This window comes from Ipomoea nil, unplaced genomic scaffold, assembly GCF_001879475.1.
Source record: "Ipomoea nil cultivar Tokyo-kokei standard unplaced genomic scaffold, Asagao_1.1 scaffold1895, whole genome shotgun sequence".
Lineage (NCBI taxonomy): Eukaryota > Viridiplantae > Streptophyta > Magnoliopsida > Solanales > Convolvulaceae > Ipomoea > Ipomoea nil.
The window spans coordinates 928761-956107 of NW_017618323.1; the positions used below are offsets into that span (position 1 = coordinate 928761).

At 33.1% G+C, this 27347-nt stretch overlaps 3 protein-coding genes across 3 annotated transcripts; all 3 read left to right on the forward strand.

Annotated features, from left to right (window-relative positions):
• On the forward strand, positions 1-5091 carry LOC109193510. The gene is made up of 7 exons (XM_019344352.1): positions 1-150; positions 2174-2225; positions 2637-2711; positions 2797-2871; positions 3024-3098; positions 3693-4134; positions 4224-5091. Exons 1-7 carry the CDS (start codon positions 1-3, stop codon positions 5089-5091), a joined length of 1737 nt encoding a protein of 578 aa, XP_019199897.1.
• On the forward strand, positions 5088-24604 carry LOC109193512. Its single transcript, XM_019344353.1, has 5 exons — positions 5088-5151; positions 5245-6462; positions 7235-8147; positions 23886-23987; positions 24496-24604. Exons 1-5 carry the CDS (start codon positions 5088-5090, stop codon positions 24602-24604), a joined length of 2406 nt encoding a protein of 801 aa, XP_019199898.1.
• On the forward strand, positions 23773-26785 carry LOC109193578 (exocyst complex component EXO70A1-like). Its single transcript, XM_019344452.1, has one exon. It carries the CDS (start codon positions 24726-24728, stop codon positions 26640-26642), a length of 1917 nt encoding a protein of 638 aa, XP_019199997.1. The 5' UTR covers positions 23773-24725; the 3' UTR covers positions 26643-26785.
• Positions 26786-27347: the final 562 nt, after the last annotated feature.

Consider the following 27347-nt stretch of genomic DNA (forward strand, 5'->3'; position numbering starts at 1 on the left):
ATGAGTCTGTACGACAGTTTGATATTAAATGGGGTGATCACAATGGAGTTTGTGAGATCTGAAAGGAATATTGCAGATCCTTTCACAAAGGGCCTAAATAGAAAGGACATCCTTGATACATCAAGGGAAATGGGTCTAGAACCCAACGAGGTAAGAAATTCGTGATGGAAAACCACGACAGTGGGCAAACAAAGTCACGGAAAGACTTATAAAAGACTGTACGAACAGTGCACACTCTGTAGCCTAATTGGGTGGTCTACGCTGAGGTAGACTTGGTGGAGTTAAAGGTTTACAAAGGTAGACCAAACAGGGAATAATTATAGGTCATGAGTATGACCACACAGAATGTGTGAACGCTGGAGCTATTTAGTGCATTTAAGTTCAAAATTTATCTAATCGGTGAGTTCAAGATCTAATCCACTCCCGGATAGCGAATTACTTAATGTCACTATATGACAGTTCAAGTTTTACACATTGGCATGAAAAATCAGCTTCTACACGTGCTCAGGTACTACTCGATTCAGCCTTGTTCCTTTAAATGTGTGGGGGATTGTTGAGAGCATTTAATGGAAAAGGAGATTTGTCCTTATCTATGTTGTCCCACATTGGTTTCGCAACCTCTTGTTTCCTCCCTTAAATACTTCAACTCTTTATTAAAGGTTTGAAGTGTTATGGAGAAAAATAAGGAGAAACCACGCGTGCACCGCCATTGCCGCCCATCCGGCTCGGCATGTCACGTCACGCGGTGTGGTTAATGTTTTACTCCCAGTATTAATTTTCCACCCTATTTTTGTGGTAGAGGTGGACGGTTATATACACAATATATAAATCGTCCTCACCTCCATTCCTGAACACAGAGCTTTTGAGAACACTGCATTTATTCTGCCTTTCGAAACACCTCAGTATCCTGAGCTTTGCAGGTTTAATCTTGCAGTTCTGTACTACCCGTCGAAATCATGCGATTCAATCCCTAGTCGTAAATGCTTTTAAGGTAGTGTTTATAACACGACACAGAACCTCCCTCACCTTCGCTGTGTTACATCTAGAGTTAGAAATCTCAAAGGTCTAAAAATTTTGATCCGTGGTGACTCTGAAAATTGTAATTCAATTATTATTGTAGTTTACTAAGTTCTTAAAAATTTGTAATATTAAATACTATGTATTAAATTTTTAATATAGTTTAAGATTTGTAGGAATCACACACCTTAAATATCAATTCTTATTTTAATTGTAAATATATTTATGTTCATAATTTTATCATAGCAATTCACACATAATTATTAAATAACAAATTTTTTATATATGAATAAACCTCATATAGAGTATATTTATATAACATATTTCTTGTGCATCGCACGAGACAAATACTGGTTTATTAAATAGACGTTACCATGAATTAAAATTTTAATATAATAATTAAATTAAATTAAAAAAAAAAACAGTAAAAGAATTAACCAGGTAGTGGCATACTGTCACGTAAAGAAATCCAAATTATAAATTAAAGAAGGTTTTTAAATAATGTACCATTTTGAAATATCCTATAATTATTATGATATTTTTTATTGTATCTATGAGTTTCAAAATTGTCAAGTTGACACCACAAATATTTAATATTTTTTTTATCAATTTCAGTCCCTCTAGTCAAATTGTCGATTAAAAATCGCTAAAAAATCGTAATTGACTTATTAAGGCAGTAATCATAAGGGAAATTTTGTCTTTCCTAAATTATGCAAAATGGGAAATTTATAAAAGGTATTCCAATTTGCTCGACCCTAATCAGAGAAGAAACGGATGAAGAAGGAATTGAAGAGAATAAAGAAAAGAAGGAAGATAAGAAATAAGAGAAGGAAGAGAAGCACTAGGCGCCATTCTCCATCTACTCCACTCGACCTAGATATGGTTAATTCCTATTATTCTTCGTCGAATTCGGGTAATGAGTACTATGAATTTGGAGAAATATTTTCAATTTTTCATTGTAGATGTGGTCACCCAGGAACATTTGAGATCACATTGAAGCAAAGGGTTGAAAAACGAATTCGGAATGGAATACGTCAAAAAAAAAGAAGATGAAAAACGAATGGATTAATGTCACCAAATAGTTAAAAGAGGCTGAAAAACTTACTGTGAGAAAGAGAGAATTTGCACCCTGGTTGATTCTTTGTCCGTTCATCAGGTCTGGTGGGTGGTAGCGGTGGCCACTGGCCGGTGTGCTGTGACGGTGGCCGGTGTGCGAGAGGGAGGAACTCGGCGAGGCTGTTGCCTAAAATCCCAGTGACGCCGATTACAGCCACGTGTTGTAATCGGCGTGAGATAGTCTTAGTAATTTTAATTTTTTTTTTTGAAAAAGTCTTAGTAATTATAATTAAATAGTTAAAGAGAGAATTTTTGGTTAGTAATTTTTATTAAATAATGAAAAATGAGTGTTTTTTAGTCGTGATCGTTTTTGTTTGTTTGTTTTTTTTTTTTATTTAGAAAATGAGGCGGTAATACAAACAACTGTTGGTTCTTCACCATTTAATCCAATTCATCCGAGATTTAATGGTGAGCAAATTTATTTTTCTAATAGTCTACACGTTTATTTTCTTCTGTATAAAATGCAGTCATAAATTTTTCTTCCTGAATATAAATAATCGCAGTAGCTGGTAATGAAGCATTGTTTGGTGGATTTACGGTTTGCTCTCCATCAACACCTATTAATATACTCAACCAAGGTACTACTATTCAAAAATATAATATAACATAATAGGTTAAATTATATGCAAATTTTGATTTATTTGTTCGGTTAAATTGTTGCAGTTAATGTTCGTCAAAGTCCATTCAAAGAGAATAATGTGGAAACTGGAGCAACATCATTAAATACAATCACAAACGGTATATGTTATATTCAAATTATTCTATGTCTCATCTCGACTAAAGCAATATTTTAATCTTATTTTATATATTCAATAATTTTAAATACTTTTACGTATTAATATTATTTTGTCTTTATTTGATGCCATTATTTGTTTTGCAAAAAATTGCAGTTGCTAGCAACCCAAGTTTATATGATTTGAACAGTACAATTGAACCATTCACACCTTCCACTGTCGTCACAAATTGTAAGAATTTTCTTTATTTGTTCATTATTTATTTCTTCATTTGTTGTATATGATAAGTGTGTTGTTATATATGCTTGAATAAAAACAAATTCTATACCATTAATGTGATGTTATATATGTTTGAATAAAACAAATTGCAGTTAATATGTGTACCATGTTTTCACCGTCCAATGAACATTCATTGAATATGCTAAATATGCCAACTTCAGCGTCTCTATCATGCCATCCATTAGCTGATGTTACGAACGGTACTTTATACTTCACTGTTCATGCATTTTGCCTTTTGTTATTCCCAATGTGTATTTACAATTTTTTCAATTACTTAAAATTACTTTTAACAATTAATTGTATTTTATTAAAGTGCAAAGAGAAGCGCACAGTGGGCGTAATCGTGTTTCGCGGTCAATTATAAGAAATTCCAGTAGGTCATCGTCATGAACAAATGAGAGGAATTTAAACATGGATTTCGAACAGGTTGAGACTCAAAATAATAGATATGGTCAGTTTTCTTTGCTCTAAATACAAACGTTTGTTCTGTTCATTTTTTCACAATATAAATAATGTTTGTTAATTATAAGTTGTTTACGTTACCAGATCATTATTTTGACCTTGGAGATGCGGCTCATTCGTGTAATTATTGTGGGGCTTTATTTTGGTGGAAAGAGTGCTCAAATCAAAATGTATCACGCACATTGCCAAAATACACAAAGTGTTGCTATGAGGGCAAAATCCAATTACCTCGCATGAAGGATCCTCCTCGTGTGCTCGAGAGCCTTTACTTTGATGATACTGAACGGAGTAGACACTTCCTCGATAATATTCGAAGGTATAACAACATGTTTTGCTTCACGTCTCTGGGCGGTAAAGTCGATAGGTCCCTCAACACCGGTAATGTTCCTCCAGTGTTTAAGATTAGTGGTCAAAATTATCACTTGATTGGAAGCTTGGTTCCAACAGAAGGGTCGATCCCAAAATTTGCGCAACTATATATTTACGACATAGATAATGAGATTAACAATCGCATCAATTCTGTCAGGTAAATAACAAATACATACTCTCTTATGTTTGCATTCCACCTAGATATTCAACTATTATTTATCTATTCCCATTATTTTTCCTATATAGAGAGGATAGTAACTCAAGGGATATCAATGAAGAGATTGTTGTCGAATTAAAGAATATGCTAGACCAAAATAATGTCTTGGTCAACTGTTTCAGAATGGCAAGAACTGAGATCCAATCTAACCCAGTTGTTGAGGTTAAGATGAATTTAATAGGCAAGCGGAGCAAAGATGGAAGGACCTACAATTTACCTACTGCTCATGAGGTAGCTGCACTTATTGTCGGGGATCTAGACCCATTAATGAGTGATTTAGACATATTGATTGAGACCAGGACTGGGCAATTGAAGAGAATAAATCGATTGAACCTTGCATATCTGCCGTTACAGTACCCTTTGTTGTTCCCCTACGACGAAGATGGTTATCGCGAAGATATTATATTCTCTGATGCATGGCGCGAACATCATCCTGGTGGCAGGATAAGAATTAGCCCCAAAGAGTATTTCTCATTTTATATACATGAGAAAGTGAATGAGAAGCATACATTGTTGTATTCTAGGAGGTTATTCCAACAATTCTTGGTTGATGCATATACAATGATCGAATATGCACGCTTGGTATACATTAGAACTCATCAGAAGTCATTGAGATGTGAAGCTTATCAGGGGTTGAGTGATGCGTTGACAAGAGGAGAATTAGACCCCACAGCTCGAGGTAAAAGAATTATACTCCCATCAACATTCACAGGTGGAGCTAGGTATATGATTCAGAATTATCAAGATGCAATGGCAATATGCAAACACATCGGTTATCCACACATATTCATTACATTCACCAGCAACCCAAAGTGGCCTGAGATTGAGCGTATGTTTCACACCGTGGCCTTAAAGCAGGGGATAGACCTGACATCGTTTGTCGCGTGTTTAAGATGAAGCTTGATGCGATGATTGAAGACATCAAAACAAACAAAGTGTTTGGCGAGATATGTGGAGGTATTTGAAAATCATACATATTTGAATTTGCTATCATCAACTCTAATTTCCCTTTATAAACTTGAATTGTTCATTGTTGGATTCTTTTTGCAGTTATCTACACGATTGAATTTCAAAAAAGAGGACTCCCTCACACGCATATCTTGCTATTTGCTAAAAGAATGAATAGGGCAAATTCTGCGAACGAGATTGATGCCCTGATCTCAGCTGAAATACCAGACCCAGATGCTGATGCTGAATACCATGACGCAGTTAGCGAATTCATGTTGCATGGACCCTGCGGAAAAGTCCGGAAGAATTCGCCGCGCATGGTAAATGGTAAATGTTCAAAGTATTTCCCAAAAAAACATGTTGCTCATACAAATTTGGATAAAGATGGTTACCCGATCTATAGAAGGTGTGACAATGGGCGTACAATCAGAAAGAATGGAATCGAACTTGATAACCGTTACGTCGTCGCGCATAATAAACATCTGCTCCTAAAATATCGCGCACATATTAATGTTGAATGGTGCAACCAGTCCAGGTCTATTAAATATTTATTCAAATATGTGAACAAAGGAAATGATAGGGTGACGGCAGGATTCATGAGTAGTTCAGCAAATACTGTCAATGGTGATGTGGTCGATGAGATTAAGATGTACTACGATTGTCGGTATATATCAGCATGTGAAGCCACGTGGAGACTATTTGGATATTTGATACATTATCGAACCCCACCTGTGGAGAGGTTAAATTTTCACTTAGAGCACCAGCAGAATGTTATATATGCTGAAGATCAGCCCTTGAATGAGATTGTGGAGAACCAAACGGCTAAGCAGAGTCAGTTCAAAGCTTGGTTTGAGGCGAACAAAAAATATGAAGAGGCCCGGTCACTCACTTATGCGGAGTTCCCCAGTAAATTTGTTTGGAAACAAGATCTGCGTGAATGGCATCCAAGGAAAAAAGGCTACTCCATAGGACGATTGTTCTATGTTCCGCCAGGGTGTGGAGAATTATATTATCTTAGATGTCTTTTAAATTTGGTACGTGGACCTTTTAGCCATAAGGATATTCGCACTGTTGCAGGGGTCATTCATAATTCGTTTAGAGATGCGTGTTATGAATATGGATTATTAGATGATGACAAGGAGTACATTGACGGCATTACTGATTCGAGTTACTGGGCATCCGCGTATGCTTTGCGAAGGTTATTTGCTACGCTTCTCACTTCAAATTCACTCAGTAAGCCAGAAGTAGTTTGGAATGCCGTTTGGGAATTTCTTGCCGAGGATGCACAGGTTCAGCGACGTCGTGTCATGCAGAATCCAGGTATATCGAGCTCCAATCTATTTATTCGACTTTGTTATTTGTTTTTCATTATTTATAAATAACTAAGTTGTTCTTTTTTGTTCCTTTTTTTTTTGGTTGAATTTTGTAATATATTAGTTAATATATACTAATATGAATATCTAATGAATTGATACCACAAATTTAAGTCAATATGTACTTAAAAGGGGAAAATGATATTTCAACGAAATTCTTTTTCCAATTCATTAGATATTATTTAATTTCCATATAAAATTTTGTTACCAATTAAGTTTTATTAATTTTTTACCAATTAATTAATATTAATATTAGTATAGATTAGTGTACGGTAAGTAATAATATATTAGAATCACATTTGTATTACAAAATTTATTTACAGTATATATTGACTACAATTCTATATGAAAATTAACTAATATATTAGAATATATTAGAATTTTGTTGGAATTTTCCGTATCATTAATTAACTAATTCTTTTTTCAATTCATTAAAATCCCAACGAAATTCTTTTTCCATATCATTAATTAAATAATTTTTTTTTCAATTCTCTAATTAGTTAATTTTCATATAAAATTTTGTTAACAATTAAGCTTTATTACATTTTTTTACCAATTAATTAATATTCATATTCATATTAGTATAGATTAGTGTGCGGTAACTAATATATATTGTTGGCCTCCAATCTATTTATTCAACTTTGTTATTTGCTCATCATTATTTATAAATAAACGCATTTGTTGATTTTTATTTTGTTTTTTTTTTTTGGACGATGAAGAGTTGATGTTATCGGATTCGGATAAGAAACAGTTCGCTCTGGTGGAGTTGGAGAATTTGTTATCTTCGTGGGGGAAGAGCCTTAGGGACTTTCCAGAAATGCCAATTCCAGACGAAAGTAACATGGGTTTGATAGAAAATATGTTGATAGCCGAAGAGTTGGCGTATGACAAGGAATTGTTGAAAACAAAGCATGAAACGTTGGTAACAAAATTGACGGACGAGCAAAAGAATGTTTATGACTCTGTGATGAATGATATTGATTCTAATGGAGGTGGATTGTTCTTTGTGTATGGTTACGGAGGAACAGGCAAGACATTTTTGTGGAGAACGTTATCCTCAAAGATAAGGAGCCGTGGAGATATTGTTCTCAACGTTGCTTCAGGTGGAATAGCATATTTGCTTTTGCCAGGAGGCAGGACAGCGCATTCCAGATTTGCTATACCACTTTCATTGAATGAAGATTCCACATGCAATATATCGCAAGGCAGTGACCTTGCTGAGCTTATAATAAGGAGCAAATTGATAATATGGGATGAAGCACCGATGACGCACAAACACTGTTTTGAAGCTTTGGACAAAACCATGAGGGATCTATTGAGGTTTGCCATACCGGGTAGTGCTGAAAAGACATTTGGTGGAAAGACAGTAGTTTTGGGCGGTGATTTTAGACAAATTCTTCCAGTTATTCCGAAAGCAACAAGACCAGTAGTTGTCGGAGCAACAATTAATTCTTCATACCTCTGGACAAATTGCAAGGTATTGAGGCTCATGAAGAACTTGAGACTACGGAGCTTAGCTTCATATGAAGATAGACAGATGGTTGATTGGTTTTCAAAATGGATTACAGACATCGGGGATGGGATTACAGGAGTTGAAAACGACGGTTTATCAGAGATCGATATTCCAACACGGTTTCTATTGAAGTGTGGACCCGATCCCATAGCAACTATAGTGGAAAGCACCTTCCCAAGCGCGAGATATGACATACTTGATGAGTCGCACCTAGAAGGCCGAGCGATCCTCTCACCGACTTTAGATGTCGTTGATCAAATTAATCAGTACATGTGTGACATGAACACTGCAGAAGGTCGAACATATTTAAGTTGTGACTATTTGTGTAAGGCAGAATCAGACGGTGAAAATCTATCAGAAGTACACACTCCTGAATTCTTAAATAGTTTGAGATTGTCAGGTGTTCCTAATCATTCATTGACATTAAAGGTCGGTGCACCTGTTATGTTATTGCGGAACATAGACCATTCTCTGGGTCTTTGTAACGGGACACGGCTCATCATCACAAGATTGGCAGATCACATTGTTGAAGCAAGAATAGTTAATGGGACACATCAAGGAACCAAAGTTCTTATCGCTCGAATGTCCCTCACTCCTTCTGATACAAGATTGCCTTTCAAGTTCCAGCGTAAACAATTCCCGTTGATGCTTGCATATGCCATGACTATCAACAAAAGTCAAGGCCAAACACTAACTCATGTTGGGTTATTGCTTAAAAACCCGGTCTTTAATCACGGACAATTGTACGTGGCTTTCTCCCGAGTCACCCATCCTGACGGCCTGAAAGTGTTAGCTTTAGACAATGATGGACATGATTGTGTTGCGACTACCAATGTTGTTTACAGAGAGATTTTCAATAATGTGTAAATACAATCGATGATATTATGTATTATTTTTTTCCCCCAAAATGAAAACATCGAAAAACATAATTGCGTACATCTAGACATTAGCTATTAACCAGGACTATGTGGTCTAATGGTACCCGGGTTGGACTTCCATTTGGAAGATTATGAGTTCAAGCCTCAGTGGAGGCGTTATTGGTTCTTTGTGTTTCAGTAGATTGAGAAAGTATATGAACAGATACTACAATGTAATAGAGCCAGTAGCTTTCAAAAAAAAAAAAAGACATTAGCTATTAATTCGGCAGTTATTTGTTCGAATTCAATCAATGATAACATCAAAAAACATAATTGTTCCAACTCAATCCTTCAATTGTATTATATATAGATTCGATGTTATAATTTATACAATTGTATATCGATTTAAATATATTTAAAATATTATAACAAATTTATTCCGTGCAACGCACGGGTGAAAATACTAGTTAAATTAAAAAAAAAAAAAACAGTAAAAGAATTAACCAGGTAGTGGCATACTGTCACGTAAAGAAATCCAAATTATAAATTAAAGAAGGTTTTTAAATAACGTACCATTTTTAAATATCCTATAATTATTATGATATTTTTAATTGTATCTATGAGTTTCAAAATTGTCAAGTTGACACCACAAATATTTAATATTTTTTTATCAATTTCAGTCCCTCTAGTCAAATTGTCGGTTAAAAATCGCTAAAAAATCGTAATTGACTTATTAAGGCAGTAATCATAAGGGAAATTTTGTCTTTCCTAAATTATGCAAAATGGGAAATTTATAAAAGGTATTCCAATTTGCTCGACCCTAATCAGAGAAGAAACGGATGAAGAAGGAATTGAAGAGAATAAAGAAAAGAAGGAAGATAAGAAATAAGAGAAGGAAGAGAAGCACTAGGCGCCATTCTCCATCTACTCCACTCTACATAGATATGGTTAATTCCTATTATTCTTCGTCGAATTCGGGTAATGAGTACTATGAATTTGGAGAAATATTTTCAATTTTTCATTATAGATGTGGTCACCCAGGAACATTTGAGATAACATTGAAGCAAAGGGTTGACAGTTTTACTTTATACACATAATGGAATGAGAAAATTAATATAAAGGAGGGGCAAAAAGTAAGGTATCCTGAATTAATTGCTGCAATGATGCAATGCACAGATGGTCACTGGTTCGAACGCCATTTTGTAGTGTTGGTCTCTTCTATGTTCATAGACAGCCCACAAAATGGATATGTTGGGGCACAGTTGTTACATTATTTGAACGAAATGTCCAACATTCGTCGTTTGAATTGGTGTTCATCTGTTCTGCGCACGTTGATTGATACGACATTGGATTGGCGGCGAGCAGAAACTGAATATTTTTCCGGTCATCTTTTATTTATTTTTATTGTAAGTTTTAATACATATTTAACTTATGAAAAATGTAATAGATAGCATGTTATGCTACTAACACTTTTCATTTGTATTCAGGTCCATTATGTTGATCGTGTTGTATATAGGTTTGCATTCACATGCAAACACTCTTGGGCTAAATGAGACTATAGGATTAGGGGATTTGGGCGGCTGAGATTGATCTAAGAATCATGTAGTAAATGAAATAATTATTGTTAGGTGTGATCAGCAACACTGGGGTTTCTACCGTGTACATGTCTAAATGCGGGTGTGCACATATCCGTGGACGACAATGCACACATTCAATGTAGTATGCATTTGTGAATCCACAGTATTTGAGGCGGCGTGCACACGTTATGGACGAAAGTGCACACATGCGGGCAACACACAAAATTATAAAAACTAATCACAATTGTAGATACTCCAAATTTAATGATCCAGAAATGTACACATATTTGTATTTTAAGCCCTGTTTTTATAGGAATGTAATTATATATATATATATATATATATATATATATATATATATATATATATATATATATATATATATATATATATAATTAACCTATCTCGGAATAAGGCAGTCAAAGTCGTTGCTTATGACTACTCATAAATGTAAACTAGAGACCCCACGATTTAAATGCCAATCTCCGGCTGAATGTTAGCTACACTGCTCCTCCTTTCTTAATTACTTTTAAACTTAAAATCTCAAATCTGTATTAGCTAGGGTAAAGCTTTCACGTTTCATTTTATTGATTGATTTTTTTATTCTTGTTGCATTTGCGTAAATTTATTTAGTAAAAGATACCGATATGATGCACTTTTTTTTTTTTTTTTTTTTTTCCCAATAAACATAGCGCTTGTGGCTGTTAAAGCTTAGTGATAAAAAGTTTTATTTTCGATATAGAATATCATACTCCGTAATATGCAATTTTCCTTATCTTTATTTGATCATTTATTAGCTGTGCCCAAAGATATATAATACTTACAATTTTTTTTAATTATATAATTTTATTATACTATCATTGGCTCATGAAGCTTTGTACGGCTCATGTTGTTATAAAATTAGTATTTTAAGTTATTATTTTGTGGTATAAATATATGTGTAATTCACTTTTAATTTGGATTCTTCTAAGTGAGATAAAGAAATTGATATATTGTATGTAATAAAATTGATAATGAGTGAATTATAAATTAATTTTCAAAGTGTATTATGAAATTAGAAAAATAAAGTTAGAAAGGCTTGTAAAAAACATTTGTCCCACATTGAAAAAAGGATGTTGGTTTGTACTAGTATATATACAATTCATGTTTTTGAAAAGTTTGAACTATATAGTATAGAGATTCTCTTTTGCAGTGTGGGTAGATGGTTTATAACACTAAAAAACATTATTTTTGTTATTCCAAAAACGAGAATTATTTATATTATTTTGCTTTAAATCTTAGTGCAACCATATCAATAGTTTTTGTCAGATAAAAAAATCAAACATGGTTTTTTGTTGATGTGGGTATTGATTTTTAGGCTAAATTTTTCTCCTGCTATGTTAAGTTTTTTATGGACCCCAAATAAAAGGAAGATGACAGCAGAATACGCAAATTGTGAATGTTGGGTGCACAATCAACGCCCAGCACACGCCCGCTGGTGCGTCTTCTGTTACTTTTTTTTTTTTTTTTTTTAATCCTGTCAAATATGTCAGATTTTTTTTTTCTTTTTTCCTTATTCTCTTTGTTTCCTCTTTCTCCTTATTGGCTCATAAAAAACCGTGAAATTTTACAAATTGATATGGTTGCTTTTACAACGCGGTTATAATGATCACTTGGATTAATATTTTTCTGTACGGTTGTTATTAAAGGGATTATTTCTTAATATTTAAATCTGTATTTATTTATTTATTTTAAAATTTGGACTTATTCACCAACACATTACGCATGTGGCCCAGTCAACCTTTTAGATAACCAAGACTAGCCTTTGTGAACCGTTGTCAAACTTGCAAAAATATGGATCCATTATAAAATGTTACATTAACTACTGAGCATTTATACAATTGTAATTTTGACTCTTTGAGTTTGATTCATTGCATTGGTTTGGACAATAGCTATTTGCATATTTCCCAATGTTGTAGAAGGCACTAAGCGTTAGTCGGGCGCCTAGATAATTTAGTAATTCAAGTATATCATCTCCACTTTTCCCACACAGGGTTAGGAGTTGTTAGACTATTATAGTCGCCCAAACTAGTCAGGCCGGTAGTTAACTGCATATATTAGATAGTTAGTTGAGTACATGACTGGAGAAATAGAAGAGGACAGAGTAGCTGAGTAGGCAAAAAAAATCACTTGGCCGAGTTGAGTGCCAACTCGGCCAAGCTAGGCACCGACGCAGTCGAATTAGGCATCCGAATTGACCAAGTTAGGCGCTCAACTCGGCCGAGTCGGCGCCTAGGGTGCCTAGTCGGCCGATTAGTCAGTCAGCCAACTAAAAGCTGCCTAGGGCTAAAATTGCCTGAGCCTAGGGACGCTTAAGTAGCCACCTAGGTCAATTTTTACAACACTGATATTTTCACATTCTAGCTTATCATTTTCTTTATAATAATATTTTAAGCAATATAAATATATAATATTTCCATATTCTGGGCTGTTAACATTGCGACCTCTGAAGAAATTCAAAAAGTGGACTTATTTTTATTATTATTTTTTCATTTTGGTTTGTTCTTATGTTTCAAGGCTTTCTGCCTGCTTAAGACTATATTCAAAAATAAAAAAGACCTCAATCAAAGTCATATCAGACTAATTATTCTTCAATAAATTAAAGTTGTCGGTGTTGCCGTACCACTCAGCAAAGAAATTAAGAGAGCTTTATGTAATGTAAACTCTCTTTTTCAATCATCATCTACTATTTGTCTATTAACACTATAAAATATTTTATTTTCCTTAGGCATCCCATAAGGGGATTTTGAACCAGATTTTAAGAATTTAGGGTGAGGTGGAGGAAAGAGAGGGAAGAGAAAGAAAAGGTGGGATGATCCTGCAAAAATGAAGATTTTGTAGAAGTAGTGGGTCCTATTATGAAAGAGAAAGATGCGCGGTGGTCATGCAAAAATAGAGATTTTGTAGAAGTAGTGGGTCCCACAATGGAAGCGAAAAATGCGCCTCATGTGCGTGAGGTGCGAGGCGTGTATATATATATATATATATATATATATATATATATATATATATATATATATATATATAGAAAAACGCTCATATGTGGTCATGTTATTAGGTGTGGTCGTGTGGTCGTATCTGTGTCGTTGAATCAGTTTAATCTAAAGGCTGTGGTAATTCTGAGGATTTTCGCGCGTTTTAGTAAGTGGGGGTGTTATGGTAATTACAATGACCATTTATAGCGGGCGGGTTCCAGAATACACCAACAGTGTTGACAACATACACCAATAGTGTAATAAAACACACCATAGTGAAACACACCAATGGTGTATTCCCGTGTTATGGTAATTACAGTGGCCATTTATAGTGGTCGAGTTCCAGAATACACCAACAGTGTTGACAACATGCACCAATAGTGTAATAAAACACACAACAATGTGATTTTCCTTATTCCGGTGTTTTATTACAAGTTTACCCTTACAGTTCGCTGGGTAGAAGAATGTGCGCGAAAATGCTGAAAAAATCTTGATTAATATGATTCATTAGATCTATCTAATCTAATGGTCTATAATTGACCATATGACCATACCTAACAACATGGCCACATGTGATCACTCCTCTATATATATATATATATATATATATATATATATATATATATATATATATATATATATATATATATATATATATATATATATATATATTTTTTTTTTTTTTCAAATTTTAATTTTTTTTTTCCTCCCTCTCATTTTCTATTTCCTAATCACACCTGTAAAATCCCCTCAAAATCTTCACACTATTGAGGATGCCCTTATATCTCATAATAATAGATTAATTGTTTATTATCATTCAGCTATAAATTACATCATATTCACGTTCAAAAATTCTTGATGGCAATCCACACGGACTTAGTTTACTAGTTCAGTTAGCCGTATTTGAGAGAAGATATCAAGATTCGAACCTCGGCAGCGGCAGTATGAGAATTATACCGTGGGACAAGATTCCTTGTGCGCACTTACATTTGGCCATGTTTGTTGAGTCACCGTGATTTACATCCTCCAAAGGTTATGTCAGATCGGGATGTGGGGAGCCCTTGGAGCCTTAAGAGAAGAAAATTCTTGATTGCAATTTTTTTTTTTTGGGTGGGTGGGGGGGGGGGGGGGTGGAGGGGGGCGGTTGTACTCGGAAGTGAGTGAAACTTAAAATAGAAAAAAAAAAAAAAAAAAAAAAACAGTTAAAAGTATATATTATTATCTTCTTCTAAACGATTTTTCTCCTTCACAAAAAATGTCTCATTTAATCGAATAATACTGAAAATAATATTACTAATATTTGAATAATAAAAATCTCATCAAATATGATGCAATATAATATTACTAATAATTAACAATTTATAATAATCTTATATAATAACTAGTTACAATGTACACATTGCGCGATTAAATTAATGTCCAACACAAAAAATAAAATAAGTAACTACTTAGTATGATTTTTAAATATCAAAGTTATTTAATATAATATAAAAATGATTATTTTCAATATAATTAAAATGAAATTTTTTTACTTGTAATAAAAATAGTAGTAAAGATGAGTATTGCTGTAAGTATTTATAATTGAGAATAAAAATTACGTTATAACAATTTTCATATTAAAATAAATTAAGTCTTCTTAATGCGATGTTGATGAGTCAGTAAAATTTAACTTATTTTTTGTTAAAATTAACATGATTATAATAAGCTTACTAACTTTGTTGAATAGTAATTAAAGAGTTATGCAATGAAATTATAGCATACGAATTCATAATTTTTCCTTGTGCATATGATTGAGACTTAAATTTTTGTTATATGTACATTATTCATGTTGTAAACTCTCAATGATATTTTATAATATTAATTTTTTCATATAAGATTGATTAGATAATGAAACTTTTTGTATTTAAATTATTAAAATAGAGAGAAATTTTGTCTCATAGATAGTAGATCAACTGAAATTCTGTCTCATAGATAGTAGATCAACTTATAATAAAATGTACATTTTGATTAAAGTAATATAGATTTGCAATACGAAATTAAAATTTGAGCTACAATAAATAAGGTTTAGTTTAAGCAAAGAGAAGACAATGTATTTTTAGAATAATTATAGTTTGATATTTATATTCTTTTATGATGAAGAGTCAACAAATAATTGTTTTAATTTTTTAATAGTTGAAAGAAAGTTAGAAACAAACCAAAATAAGTAAATATTATAATATTTTAATTCTTACCACAAAGATAAAAACAGTTGCAAAAAGAATATAATTATTTTTTAAAAAAATGACATGAGTTTCATTTTGTGTATACTAATTTAATTATTATGGCAATAATATAAAAATAAAATATCCATTATCGTAATTATTGTTGTTGTTATTAAAAGGTTAGGAAATATTGCGCCGATCTCCTCTCGTTTCTTCCCCTACTCCGACTGTTTCTCAATCACATGTCCTTCGGTCTCTCCTCCGTTGCCGGCACCTCTTCCCGCCTCTCTTTCACCGCCACCATCTCCTCCGGCCCCTCACCGACGTTTCTTCCTCCTTCACCACCGTCCCTCGTCATCTCCAGCTCCAGATCCAAGTTTCTTTACCTTTTTTCAGCGGTTCAATAAATATTACACACACACACACACATATTAGTTAGTGGTTTGGTGTTTAGGATTTGTTTTACATATGCTGTTTTGTTAAAGTTATTTCATCTCGTTTCGTTTGCGAGTTATTTTCTCTCGTGTCTTTAGCGAGTTTTCCCCTCATTTATTTGGCGAGTTCTATTTTCATAAGGTGAAACAATTTATATGATACTGGAGTATGTTTGCTTCATCCCGAGCACCAAAGAAGATCTAAACCTTGATATGTAGTTCAAATTAATGGAGATATTGTCTATGGACAGAAGAGCCGCAATAGAGTCAGACTTGGGTAGCAAGATCATTAACAATATCAAAGAATATTTAGGTTCAACAAACGAATTCAGCTTCAATCTTGAAAAACAGTCAGCGATTCAAATTTCGTGTGGCATTGAAAATTTGTTTCAATGTCTGATTATAAGATCGATCTTTTTGTAAACTTTCATCGTATGATTAATGAATTAGCTCTTTTGTAATTTTGCATATTCTCAGTGAATGGATATTGATATAGTTTCTAGCAAGCAGAAAACTGGACTGACTGACTCAGATGCTCAATTGATCAGTCATCCAGATAATATAGCAGATAAAATGAAAAACCGGAAGACTAAAGCAGAAATTAAATCAACACATATGTTTGTTTACCCAGTTCGATACAGTGTGTATCTACATCTGGGGGACGATCACCGAGGTGTCCAATCCACTAACTCATAATCCAATGTACAAAGGTAGAGAAAAGAACAATCTCACCCCAAGTGCCCCACACAAGGTCAGTACCCAGTCTACAAAGATTTAGTGGATTGTTGAAGTAGGAGAGCCACGCATGCAGAAGTCCAATGAAATCCCTTCAATTGTAGAGCTAACTCTGTCCGCTTCAATGACGTAGTCCCACATTATTCCCACAACTGAGTGATCTTGGCGTCCTATCGTTTAAGCAACGTTGTTACTTCTCGAGCTCTTCTTCATAATCACTAAGAACTTATTGTCTTGAGAAGAGGCATGACAACCAGAGATGTGTATTTTGTTTAGTATAGAGTGTTGCGGCTTCAATCAATGGCCCCCCCTAATTCTTGAACGAATGAGGATATATATACTTCTTTGATTTGGACACTCTCCAAATATATCTCTGATTGTAGATGGTAGGACTTTTTGTGAAGAAAGAAATCTTTAAGATTCGGTCCATACCTTTCACACTGATCCGCTGATATTCTTTTCAAAACTGTCAACTCATAATTGCGTCCCAGCTTTTTAGAAAACTTTCCTTTATCAGATCTTCAGTGGCTTGATCTAGCAGTGCGTCTGTTGATTGTACTGATCAGTCAGTCTTCTCTAAGGACAAACAGACACCAAGCTAAACCCTATCTTAATTTGCCATAATAATATTGCCAATTATATGTTGGGGTTTTTCTTCACAAATAAAACACTAACACTTTTATTTCAAAAAAAAAAAAAAAAAAAAGTTAACACAATATTTCGTTTTTAAAGTTTGTACATAAATAAAAAAGTAAAAAAGGAAAGATGGTAACTTTAAAAAATCGTATCATTGTACAATAAAAAAATCAAAATCTACAAGTTATAAATACACATTATTACATCAACATAATTTTTATTCTTGATATAACCCTATCAACATTGGCTCTTAGTATATTTATATTTAGTAGGAATAAATTTTTGTAGAAGTATTTTTATTGACTATTAAAAGTGCATTCTTTGTAATTAGGGGTGTAAATGAGCCGAGCGGTTCGCAATCCGATCGGTCAAAGCTCGGCTCGAGCTCGGTCAAAATCGAACTCGAGCTGAATTTGAACAGCTCGTTTACTAAACGAGCCGAGTTCGAGCTCAAATATTCTAAGCTCGTGTTAAATAAATAGATATATATATATATATATATATATATATATATATATATATATATATATATATATATATATATATATATATATATATATATATATATATTACTCAAAACTCTAGGAAAACTCTAAATCTTGAAGTTTGGACAGTTTAATTTTTTAAAGTTTTTATTATTTATGTATGGATATATAAAATAATATTTACTATTAATTAAAATATGAATTCAAATAAATCAAGTTCGAGATTAAAATCGAGCCTGAACTCGAGATCGAGCAAGAGCGGCTCGAAAAATTGTTGAGCCGAGCTCGAGCATAATTTTTTGAGCTCGAGCCGAACTATGCTTATCAAGCTCGAGCTCGAGCCAACCCATGCTCGAGCTCGGCTCGTTTACACCCCTATTTGTAATAAGTAAATAAGCCTAAAAATTTTCCAGGCAAAACAAATAGGTACAACAATTGATCGAGATTTAAAATAAGAAAATAATCACATGTACAGTAATGGAAAGTTCATGTGATACTGCCTCATGTATCATTTTCTTGCCCATGAGACATGTCAGGTTATAAACAAATAGGTGTGTAAAGATTACAATTTCAACTAAAAATATTATAATATTTATCATTTGTAACAATCAATTTTTACCCTAAATAATATCACAATTTCACATTTAAAGTATTACAATAAGTAAAGATTTGTTTTTTTTTTTTTCAAAAAAAAATTGTTTTTTTTTTAATTCAAATTGGTATTAAATTTTACAATTTCTTTCATCATTTCACATATAAATATTGAGTTAATTCCAGCAATGGTCCTCTGACTATATTGATTTTCCAAAATTAGTCCTTGACTTTTAATTTGGACACTTTAGGTCCCTTGACTTTCAATTTCTTTCCAATTGAGGTCCTTTCGTCAGAATACGGTTAATTGAATTTTAAATGAAGGGGTAAACTCATCATTTCAGCTGCCTATGTATTATTCTTAGTATTTCTCCATTGTATACGCGATATATATATGAAGATAATCTTAGTCGAAACCCTAAAATATTCCTCGTCGTTCCCCATTTGCTGACTACTCGTGTGTGCGTTCCTCTATTATTGAGATGTTTACAAGGTATAACAGCGAAATACGAAGGGAGAAATACGAAGAATAATACATAGGCAGGTGAAATGACGAGTTTACCCCTTCATTTAAAGTCTAATGAACCGTATTCTAACGAAAGGACCTCAATTGGAAAGAAATTGAAAGTCAAGGGACCTAAAGTGTCCAAATTAAAAGTCAGGGACTAATTTTGGAAAATCACTATAGTCGGAAGACCATTGCTGGAATTAACTCTATAAATATTACAATATTTACATTAGAATTACATTTTTTAAGTATCACAATTTCAGCTATAAGTATTACAATATATTTGTTATTAGTAACAACTGTTTTACCCTAAATAGTATTACAATTTTACATATAACTATTACAATATCTGTTATAAGTTACGGAGTACAATTTAGTTATTTCAAATTAATATTAAATTTTTTTTTTAAAAAAAAGTTAACCAATAACCTGGCCGTAGTAGGTCACGTGCTTGGGTGTCATTTGTAAATGACGTGGACAGTGTTATAAAAAAAAATATATAAGAAATTTCTTAGGCGTGCAGCACAAACAAAAGAATGTCATCCAACGATTGCTGAAATTTGTGAAGACGGTACATATTTTGGTCAACAGTCAAGGCCAGCTGCTGAGTCAGAGAGAGAGTATACCAAAATTTATGAAAGGGACTTCGATTTTGTGTTATATAAATAAATATGGTTCTATTTAGGATATGTAAATTTCGATAAATTTTCAGTTAATCGACTGAATTGACAAAATTTGATTAATCGTTTTTAATTAAAATTCACAAGTAATAAACAGTTCTATCTTAAATTAATTAAATAAAATCAAATAAATGATATAAGAATTTATTTAAAAAAAATTAATAAATGAATTACATAGTTTAATTTATAATAAGTAATAACTATTATTTTTGGACTTTCCTCTCTAAGAAAGAAAATCTCTTATTTTTAATTTGTCTACTAGATTCTCTCCACTCTCTCTATATAAAAATTGTTAGAATAATAGGTAAGAGTTATTCAAACATGACACCAATATAATCAAACCCAACAATTCAAAGCTACCCTAAGGAAGTTTCTTTTCCATTTACACTATTTGACTTAACTATTTTTTTTTTTTTTTTTTTGGTCTCAACTCATACTAGGAAAGAAAGTTATTTTGAAGTCACATTTATCTGATATTTAATTTTACACTTGATTTAATAGTTTTTTTTTTTAATTCTTTTACACAAATTTTGTAGAAAACAGTTTATAATTTAGATATAGTTATTATAATTATAATGTGTAAAGATTTAACCCTTTTTAAAAAAGAAATTATTAGTCTCTTGATTTATATGACAAGTGATGTTGTAATTTTTTTAATATACTAAGAACAAATAAAAGCTACAGAAATTTGAAGGTATCACTCCGTCGTTAGATAAGATCAAACACCTTTTGAAGGATTATCTAAGACATGAATGCGTATTTACTCATAACTAAGTTCAGTATGTCAGCAGGTAGTTGACACATGAATTGGCCTCCTAATAGATATGACTAATCCTACAATTCTAATATTTACCAATGAGCTCTCAAACGGCAGGAACATATATATGGCCAATCATGTCTCTAGCGTTTGTAATTGTTTAATCTTGTTAATAGCCATCAACAGGCCGGTCTCTAAGTATCACCTTCCTATAACCCTTATAGCAACCAAGTGACAACACGTGAAAAGTTTCCACAACTTTTTTGCCAAACTTGTAGCTTTCTTGATCTTGTATTTAAATCTAAGAGATATGTAATTATATAATTTACATGTCAACTAAATTTGTTAATTGATCCTTATACCAACCAAGTGATAACACATAGAAAATTTCTTGATCTTGTATTGAAATCTAAGGTTTTTTAAAAAATAGTATAATTAGAAATAATTATTATAATAAGCAAAAAGTTTGATATTAAAATTAGATATAATTAACATGGTATGAAAATTAAATATATTTTCATTAGAGTTAATACCATCCGAGGTCCTCCGAGTATAGTGGTATTAACTCATTTTCACTAATAAACCCCTAGTATGTTTTCATGAAAAAATATAAAAAAAAAAGTCTTTAACAATTATTTTCTCTCTATTCATCCTTATCTTTAAACTAGTTATGACACGCGCTTTGCGCGATTAGATCAATGCCCAATGTGTATTTATAAATTAGTGTTTCTTAATTGGTTAAAGTATTCACATAATATAATGATGAGAGAGAGAAAAATGCGAAATTAATAAAAGATATAGAAATGGTCTTGGTGATTATATATTGTAATAAAAGATAAAGAAATTCGAAATACTCCGAGCATTTAAAATTCATGTATACTTGTATTTATTGTCAAGTACTCTATAGTTCGTCTGGGCAGGTTTGACAATGACATTTGAAATTATGTACCTCTCGTTGGTCTTTAAAGTGCTATCATAAATTTCAATGTCATTATCAAACACTATTGATTAAACCCGAGTTCTCTGTATATAGATATAACATTTACAATGATGTTGGTGGTGAATGAAAGCACCTTGATTTGAGTGTAAATAAAGAACTATACATGTCTAATAAATATAAATTAATAAATGACTAATAATAATAATAATAATTATTATTATTATTATTACTATTATTATTATTATTATTATTATTATTATTATTATTTAAAAAATAATTATAATCACGCTGCATATAAAAATCCATCACTAAATTCATGTCCATAATAGTATGTACTCATAACAATACACGATATAACCTTTTAATAATAATAATAATAATAATAATAATAATAATAATAATAATAATAATGAAATGGGGAAATTTTGTATTATGTACTTACAGTTTCATCCTCGAGGATGATGAGCATATACTTTTTCTCAGGCGATTTAATAGCATTCCTTGGTTCGTTTTTCTTAATATATGACACAAACTTTACAATTTTATCTCACAGTTTGTATGTCAATATCAATTAAGTTTAGTGCATTTTCCATGACTAATATTCTTCCGTCATTGAAAATATGTGCATAAAGAATGTAAAGAAATAATATAATGGGAACCATAACATAAATTGAAAAATCATGGGATTGAAATAATATAAGGAGTAACAAGAAGTATTATATTAATTAATTATGTAGTAATGATAGGAGATTTATATTCATACCTGTAGAATGTCTCTTGAATACTGTGTGTTGCAAAAGAAGTTAGGTTTTGTGTTTGTTGAATACCAAGGGTTAATATAGTGTTGTTCTAGGTAGATTAAGGGTGTAGTTAGAAATCTATAAAGATTTGTATTGTCAATATCAATTAAGTTTAGTGCATTTGCCATGACTAATATTCTTCCGTCATTGAAAATATGCGCATAAAGAATGTAAAGAAATAATATAATGGGAACCATAACATAAATTGAAAAATCATGGGATTGAAATAATATAAGGAGTAACAAGAAGTATTATATTAATTAATTATGTAGTAATGATAAGAGATTTATATTCATACCTGTAGAATGTCTCTTGAATACTCTGTGTTGCAAAAAAAGTTAGGTTTTGTGTTTGTTGAATACCAAGAGTTAATATAGTGTTGTTCTAGGTAGATTAAGGGTGTAGTTAGGAATCTATAAAGATTTGTATTATAGAATCCTATTAATTAAGTCATCAATATTCTAATTTGAAATTAAGAATCTATTAAGATTTGTATTCTATATTCTAATTATAAACTACAATTGTATAAAGATGGTAATAATGACATGACAAGTAAATATATTTGATATAGTGAAGATGACATAATTAGTAAATAAGAAAGTATCGTAATATAGAAATAAATTTCTATTTGTGTATTGATTAATTTTATTACGAAATAATTATGTAAAATATAGAATATTAGGTAAGAAAATTATGATTAAACAAGGAAATCATATTAATTAAGAGATCAATATTCTAATTCAAAATTAGGAATCTATTAAGATTTGTATTCTAATTCGCTAAATTTCTTTTGACGGAATTGTTAAGTTTAACAGTGAAAGTTTGGTATAATTTAGAAGAATGAGGTTATATTAAGAATTTAAGTTGGCATTGTACAATTAGGAAAGCGCAAAGTACAATTTTGTTGAGCATGTGGCGTACCGACATTTTTTTTGTTCCGGTTAAGGGTCTAACAATATTCGCTTTTATTAAAGTTGTAGATTTAAAAATGTCATTGTGTCAATTTCTTACTTCTCTCTCTGAGCAAGCTCATCAAAGGTTTTTGCTTGATTTTTGAAGTAACTTGAATTACGATAAATTAAGATTTTTTGTGAGACTTACCGCTTGAAGGAAAAAGAAAAAAAACCCGTAGGTGTGTGTTGGCCGCACATGCCACGCCTGTGTACTTACACACACCCACTGAGCAAGTAAAACGCTTTAATTTTTTGAGATTAAACTTTTCTTTTTTTGTTTTTTCTTTTTCTTTTTCCTCCCTTCATGTATCCTACTTAGCTTTTTAACTCGTAGGATGCTCTTATATCGAAGAACAAAATTTGGATGCGTTTATTAATTGAAAAATTAAAAAATATATATGTCTATTTGTATTTTTTTAATTTAAAGAATTGAAAATTGAAATATTAAAATGAACATAAGATGACATATGTGCTCAGACCAAAAAAAAAAAAAAAAAAAAAAAAAAAAAAAAAACAGAATCTCTCAACTTGGTTCTGTTCTGTTCTCCATTTTGTTGGACTTTTCCTTGATTTCTTTATTTTCCAAGTAAACCGCGTAGAAATTATGACTAAAAAGTTGAGATTTTTATAATGCTTTGGTGGGTATTTGGCCAGGTTTAGCAAGTTTGTTTTCATTTCTTTATTCTCAGTCAAGCATCTTTCTCTGTAAAAGCTTCAAGAACGGATTTTGAGCTTTCCAGCTTGCACTGCCTGAGAGTTGAGGAGACTCAATCTGTTTCTCAGGTTTTTCTGTTTTTCCTTCAATTTTGAGTCCTCAGAATTAGGGTTTTCTTGAATTCTTGAGTTTGATTCCTGCCTCTGCCTTTTGTGATTGATGATTGCTTTGCCTTGTGTACCCTGGTTCATAGGTTTTGAGTGTACTACTAGTACTACTGCTCAATTTTGCTAGACTCATTTTCTTAGAAGCTTCATCAATGATCTACTCCTGAACACTTTAGAGAGAGAGAGCAAGAGAGAAATCAATCACATGAGGTTGGTTTAGGGTCTGTTTTGCTATCTTTCTCTTACTTCTTTCTGTACCCACTTTCACTTAAAACTATCACTATCTTTCTCCTCAGTTTGTACCCCCCATTTTTTTTTTTCATTGTTCAACTTGCTGCCAGGAGGGGTGGGTGAGAGGGGGTACATATAAGTCCTCTATATCTTCTGATGATTAGCCTTTGTTCTTGGATCTTGAAAGGGGTTCTGAAATTCAGGATTTCTAACCATAAATTCTGCCCCCCTTCACCATTGAAACAGACTACCATCATCTCTGAAGGAATATGTCCTTCCATCTCAGTTTTTCTTATCAACCCCAGATGATCTGGTATGTAAACCACCAGGTCTGATTGTTAGCAGTACTGGTTGAGATTGTGCAATTAAATTGATTATTGAGTTTGAATACCACCAGTTGGTGCAATTTAGTAGTCTAGGCCATCGATTCAGTCCTTTTGCCATTACCCTTTTTCGTTTTGGTTTTGGTAAAGGCAATGGAAGATAAGGAAGCAGTAACCACAACCCTTGATGGGGAGCAGCACATGATTGCTGCCGCTCATCACCTTCTGAAAGCTTTAAGTGCCAGTAAGAATGTGAACAGTGACATGAGAAGGCTTCTTGCTGATCTTGACATTCATTTGTCCAAAATGACCAAACTTAATGACGATGAAGCAGAGAGCCTCGGGGAGGTTGAGGAAAGGCTCAAGTCTGCTCAGAGAAAGATTGTGAGTTTGCAGTCAAATCACTATAGAATATGGGATTCTGGTCCTCAACAAGGTTTAGAATATTTGGAAGCTGTAGATGAAGTTCGAAAATTGACAGAAAGTTTGGTATCAAGCAGAGGAGGGAAACAGAAAGGGCTAGTACTTAACAAAGCTCACAGCATATTGCAGATGGCTATGGAAAGGTTACAGGAAGAAGTAGCCAACATTCTTGCTCAGAATAAGCACTGTTTTGAGCATGAATATTTGTCATTCCGTTCATGTGAAGAGAATGTTGTGGATGAGGAATCAATAGTTTCAAGCGAGAATGAATCAGCAGAGGAGGCATCAAGGAGAGAGAGCAGTGGCACTGAACCTGAGGAATATCGGGTAGATCTAATCCACCCTGATGTGGTTCCTCATATTAAATGCATTGCAAATGTGATGTTTGCTTCACATTACTATCAGGAGTTTTGCCAGATTTTTGTCACCTTCTGGGAAAATGCATTGAGTGAATACTTGAGCGTTCTTCATATGGAATATCTTAGCATCGAGGACGTGCTGAATATGGAGTGGAGCTGCTTAAACCGCAGAATCAAGAAATGGCTATGGGCAATGAAGAACATCATTGGGTTCTATCTCCCCATTGTGAAGAGACTCTTCGATGAAATTCTTGGAGAATTAGGGTCTGTAAGTTCAACATCCTTTTACGAAGCTTCTAAAGCTTCCGTGTTATGCCTTTTGAATTTTGGTCAAGCTGTGGCTGTTGGCCCCCCTCTACCAGAGCGGCTGTTTTGCTTACTTGATATGTATGAAGTCATAACAAATCTTCGTCGTGATATGGATGCTTTGTTTGGAGAAGGGGAAGAAGGTTCTTTCGTTCGGGCAGAGTTCCATGAACTCGAGAAGAGACTAGGAGATTCCGCTAAGGTAATCTTTCTGGAGTTTGGCAACAAAATCGCTTCAGAAACTTCAACAACTCCTCTTATCAAGGGCGGTGTCCAACCACTCACCAAGTACGTTATGAATTATTTGATGCTTCTAGCAGAGTATTGCCATACCCTCAACTTTCTTATCGAGGAGAAAACTATTGACCATCTAGATCAAGTTATTGATGAAGAGGATTTGCAGAAAGTTTCATCTGTGCTCACCTGCCCAGTGGCTCATCACTTGCAGTCCATTACATCAATTCTGGAAGCCAATCTGCTTGCCAGGTCAAATTTGTACAGAAACCACTCCTTAAAGCATATCTACATGATGAATAATATCCACTACATGGTTCAGAAGATAAAGAACTCCAAAATCAGGGCATGTTTTGGTGACAGCTGGATCCGACAGCAAATGGGGCAGTTCCGGCAGCATGCAATGACCTATGAGAGAATCACGTGGAGTCCTATTCTTTCTTTGATTAGGAATGATGGAAGCTCTGATAAAACACTTCTGAGGGAGAGGTGTAGGAGTTTTAATGCTGCATTTGAGGAAATGTATAAGATCCAGACAGGCTGGCTTATCCCTGATCTTCAGCTTCGTGAGGATGTAAGAATTTCGACTTCAAAGAACGTTGTCCCAGCTTTCCGGGTGTTTTTTGGTTCTGTGAAAGATTCTGTTGGGGACCGGTACATCAAGTACACCCCAGATGACTTGGAGAATTGCATCCTCGATCTTTTTGAAGGTCTGCCAAAGTCTTTAAGCCATCATTGGAGAAGGTGAAACTTGCTTGTATCCTGTTACCTGTAAATTTCTTTCACTGCTGCATTTCAATCTTTTCCCAGGTTTCCACTATTTTGTATGGTTACTTGTTAGTGTAACTTATCAACAGAAATGTAATCCGGAATTTTATAAGAGTTAATACCTCCAATGGTCCTCCGAGTATTAGCAATGGTCATCCGAGTTTTAAATGGCCTCTAATGGTCTTCCATGTTTTAAAAAATAACCACCTATGGTCCTTTTATGACGTCTTGTGGTCATTTTAAACCTGTTTTTTTTTTTTTTTAAGAATTAGGACCACTGATGGTTATTTTTTAAAACATGGAGGACCATTGGAGGTCATTTAAAACTCGGATGACCACAGCTGGTAAATCGCTAATACTCGGAGGACCATTGGAGGTATTAATTCAATTTTATAATGTCAGCATGAATTTCTTGAAGTGTGTGAGTTGGCTTCCCCCTGTTATGTGAATCTGTTCAACTGGTTTGATCATCAGGAAATAACATTGTTCAGTTTTGCAATCTCAAGTCGATTTTTAGAGGTTCATTTTATCTGAATCAGAACTTTATCAACTCCTAACATTTCCTCATCATGGAAGCACACACCAGAAGGCTGAATATAACACCAACACCAAAAATTACATATAGAAGCTTTCTTCCACCATTGTGCAATATGCACATTGGGGATGATGCCTTAAGAGCTAGGCA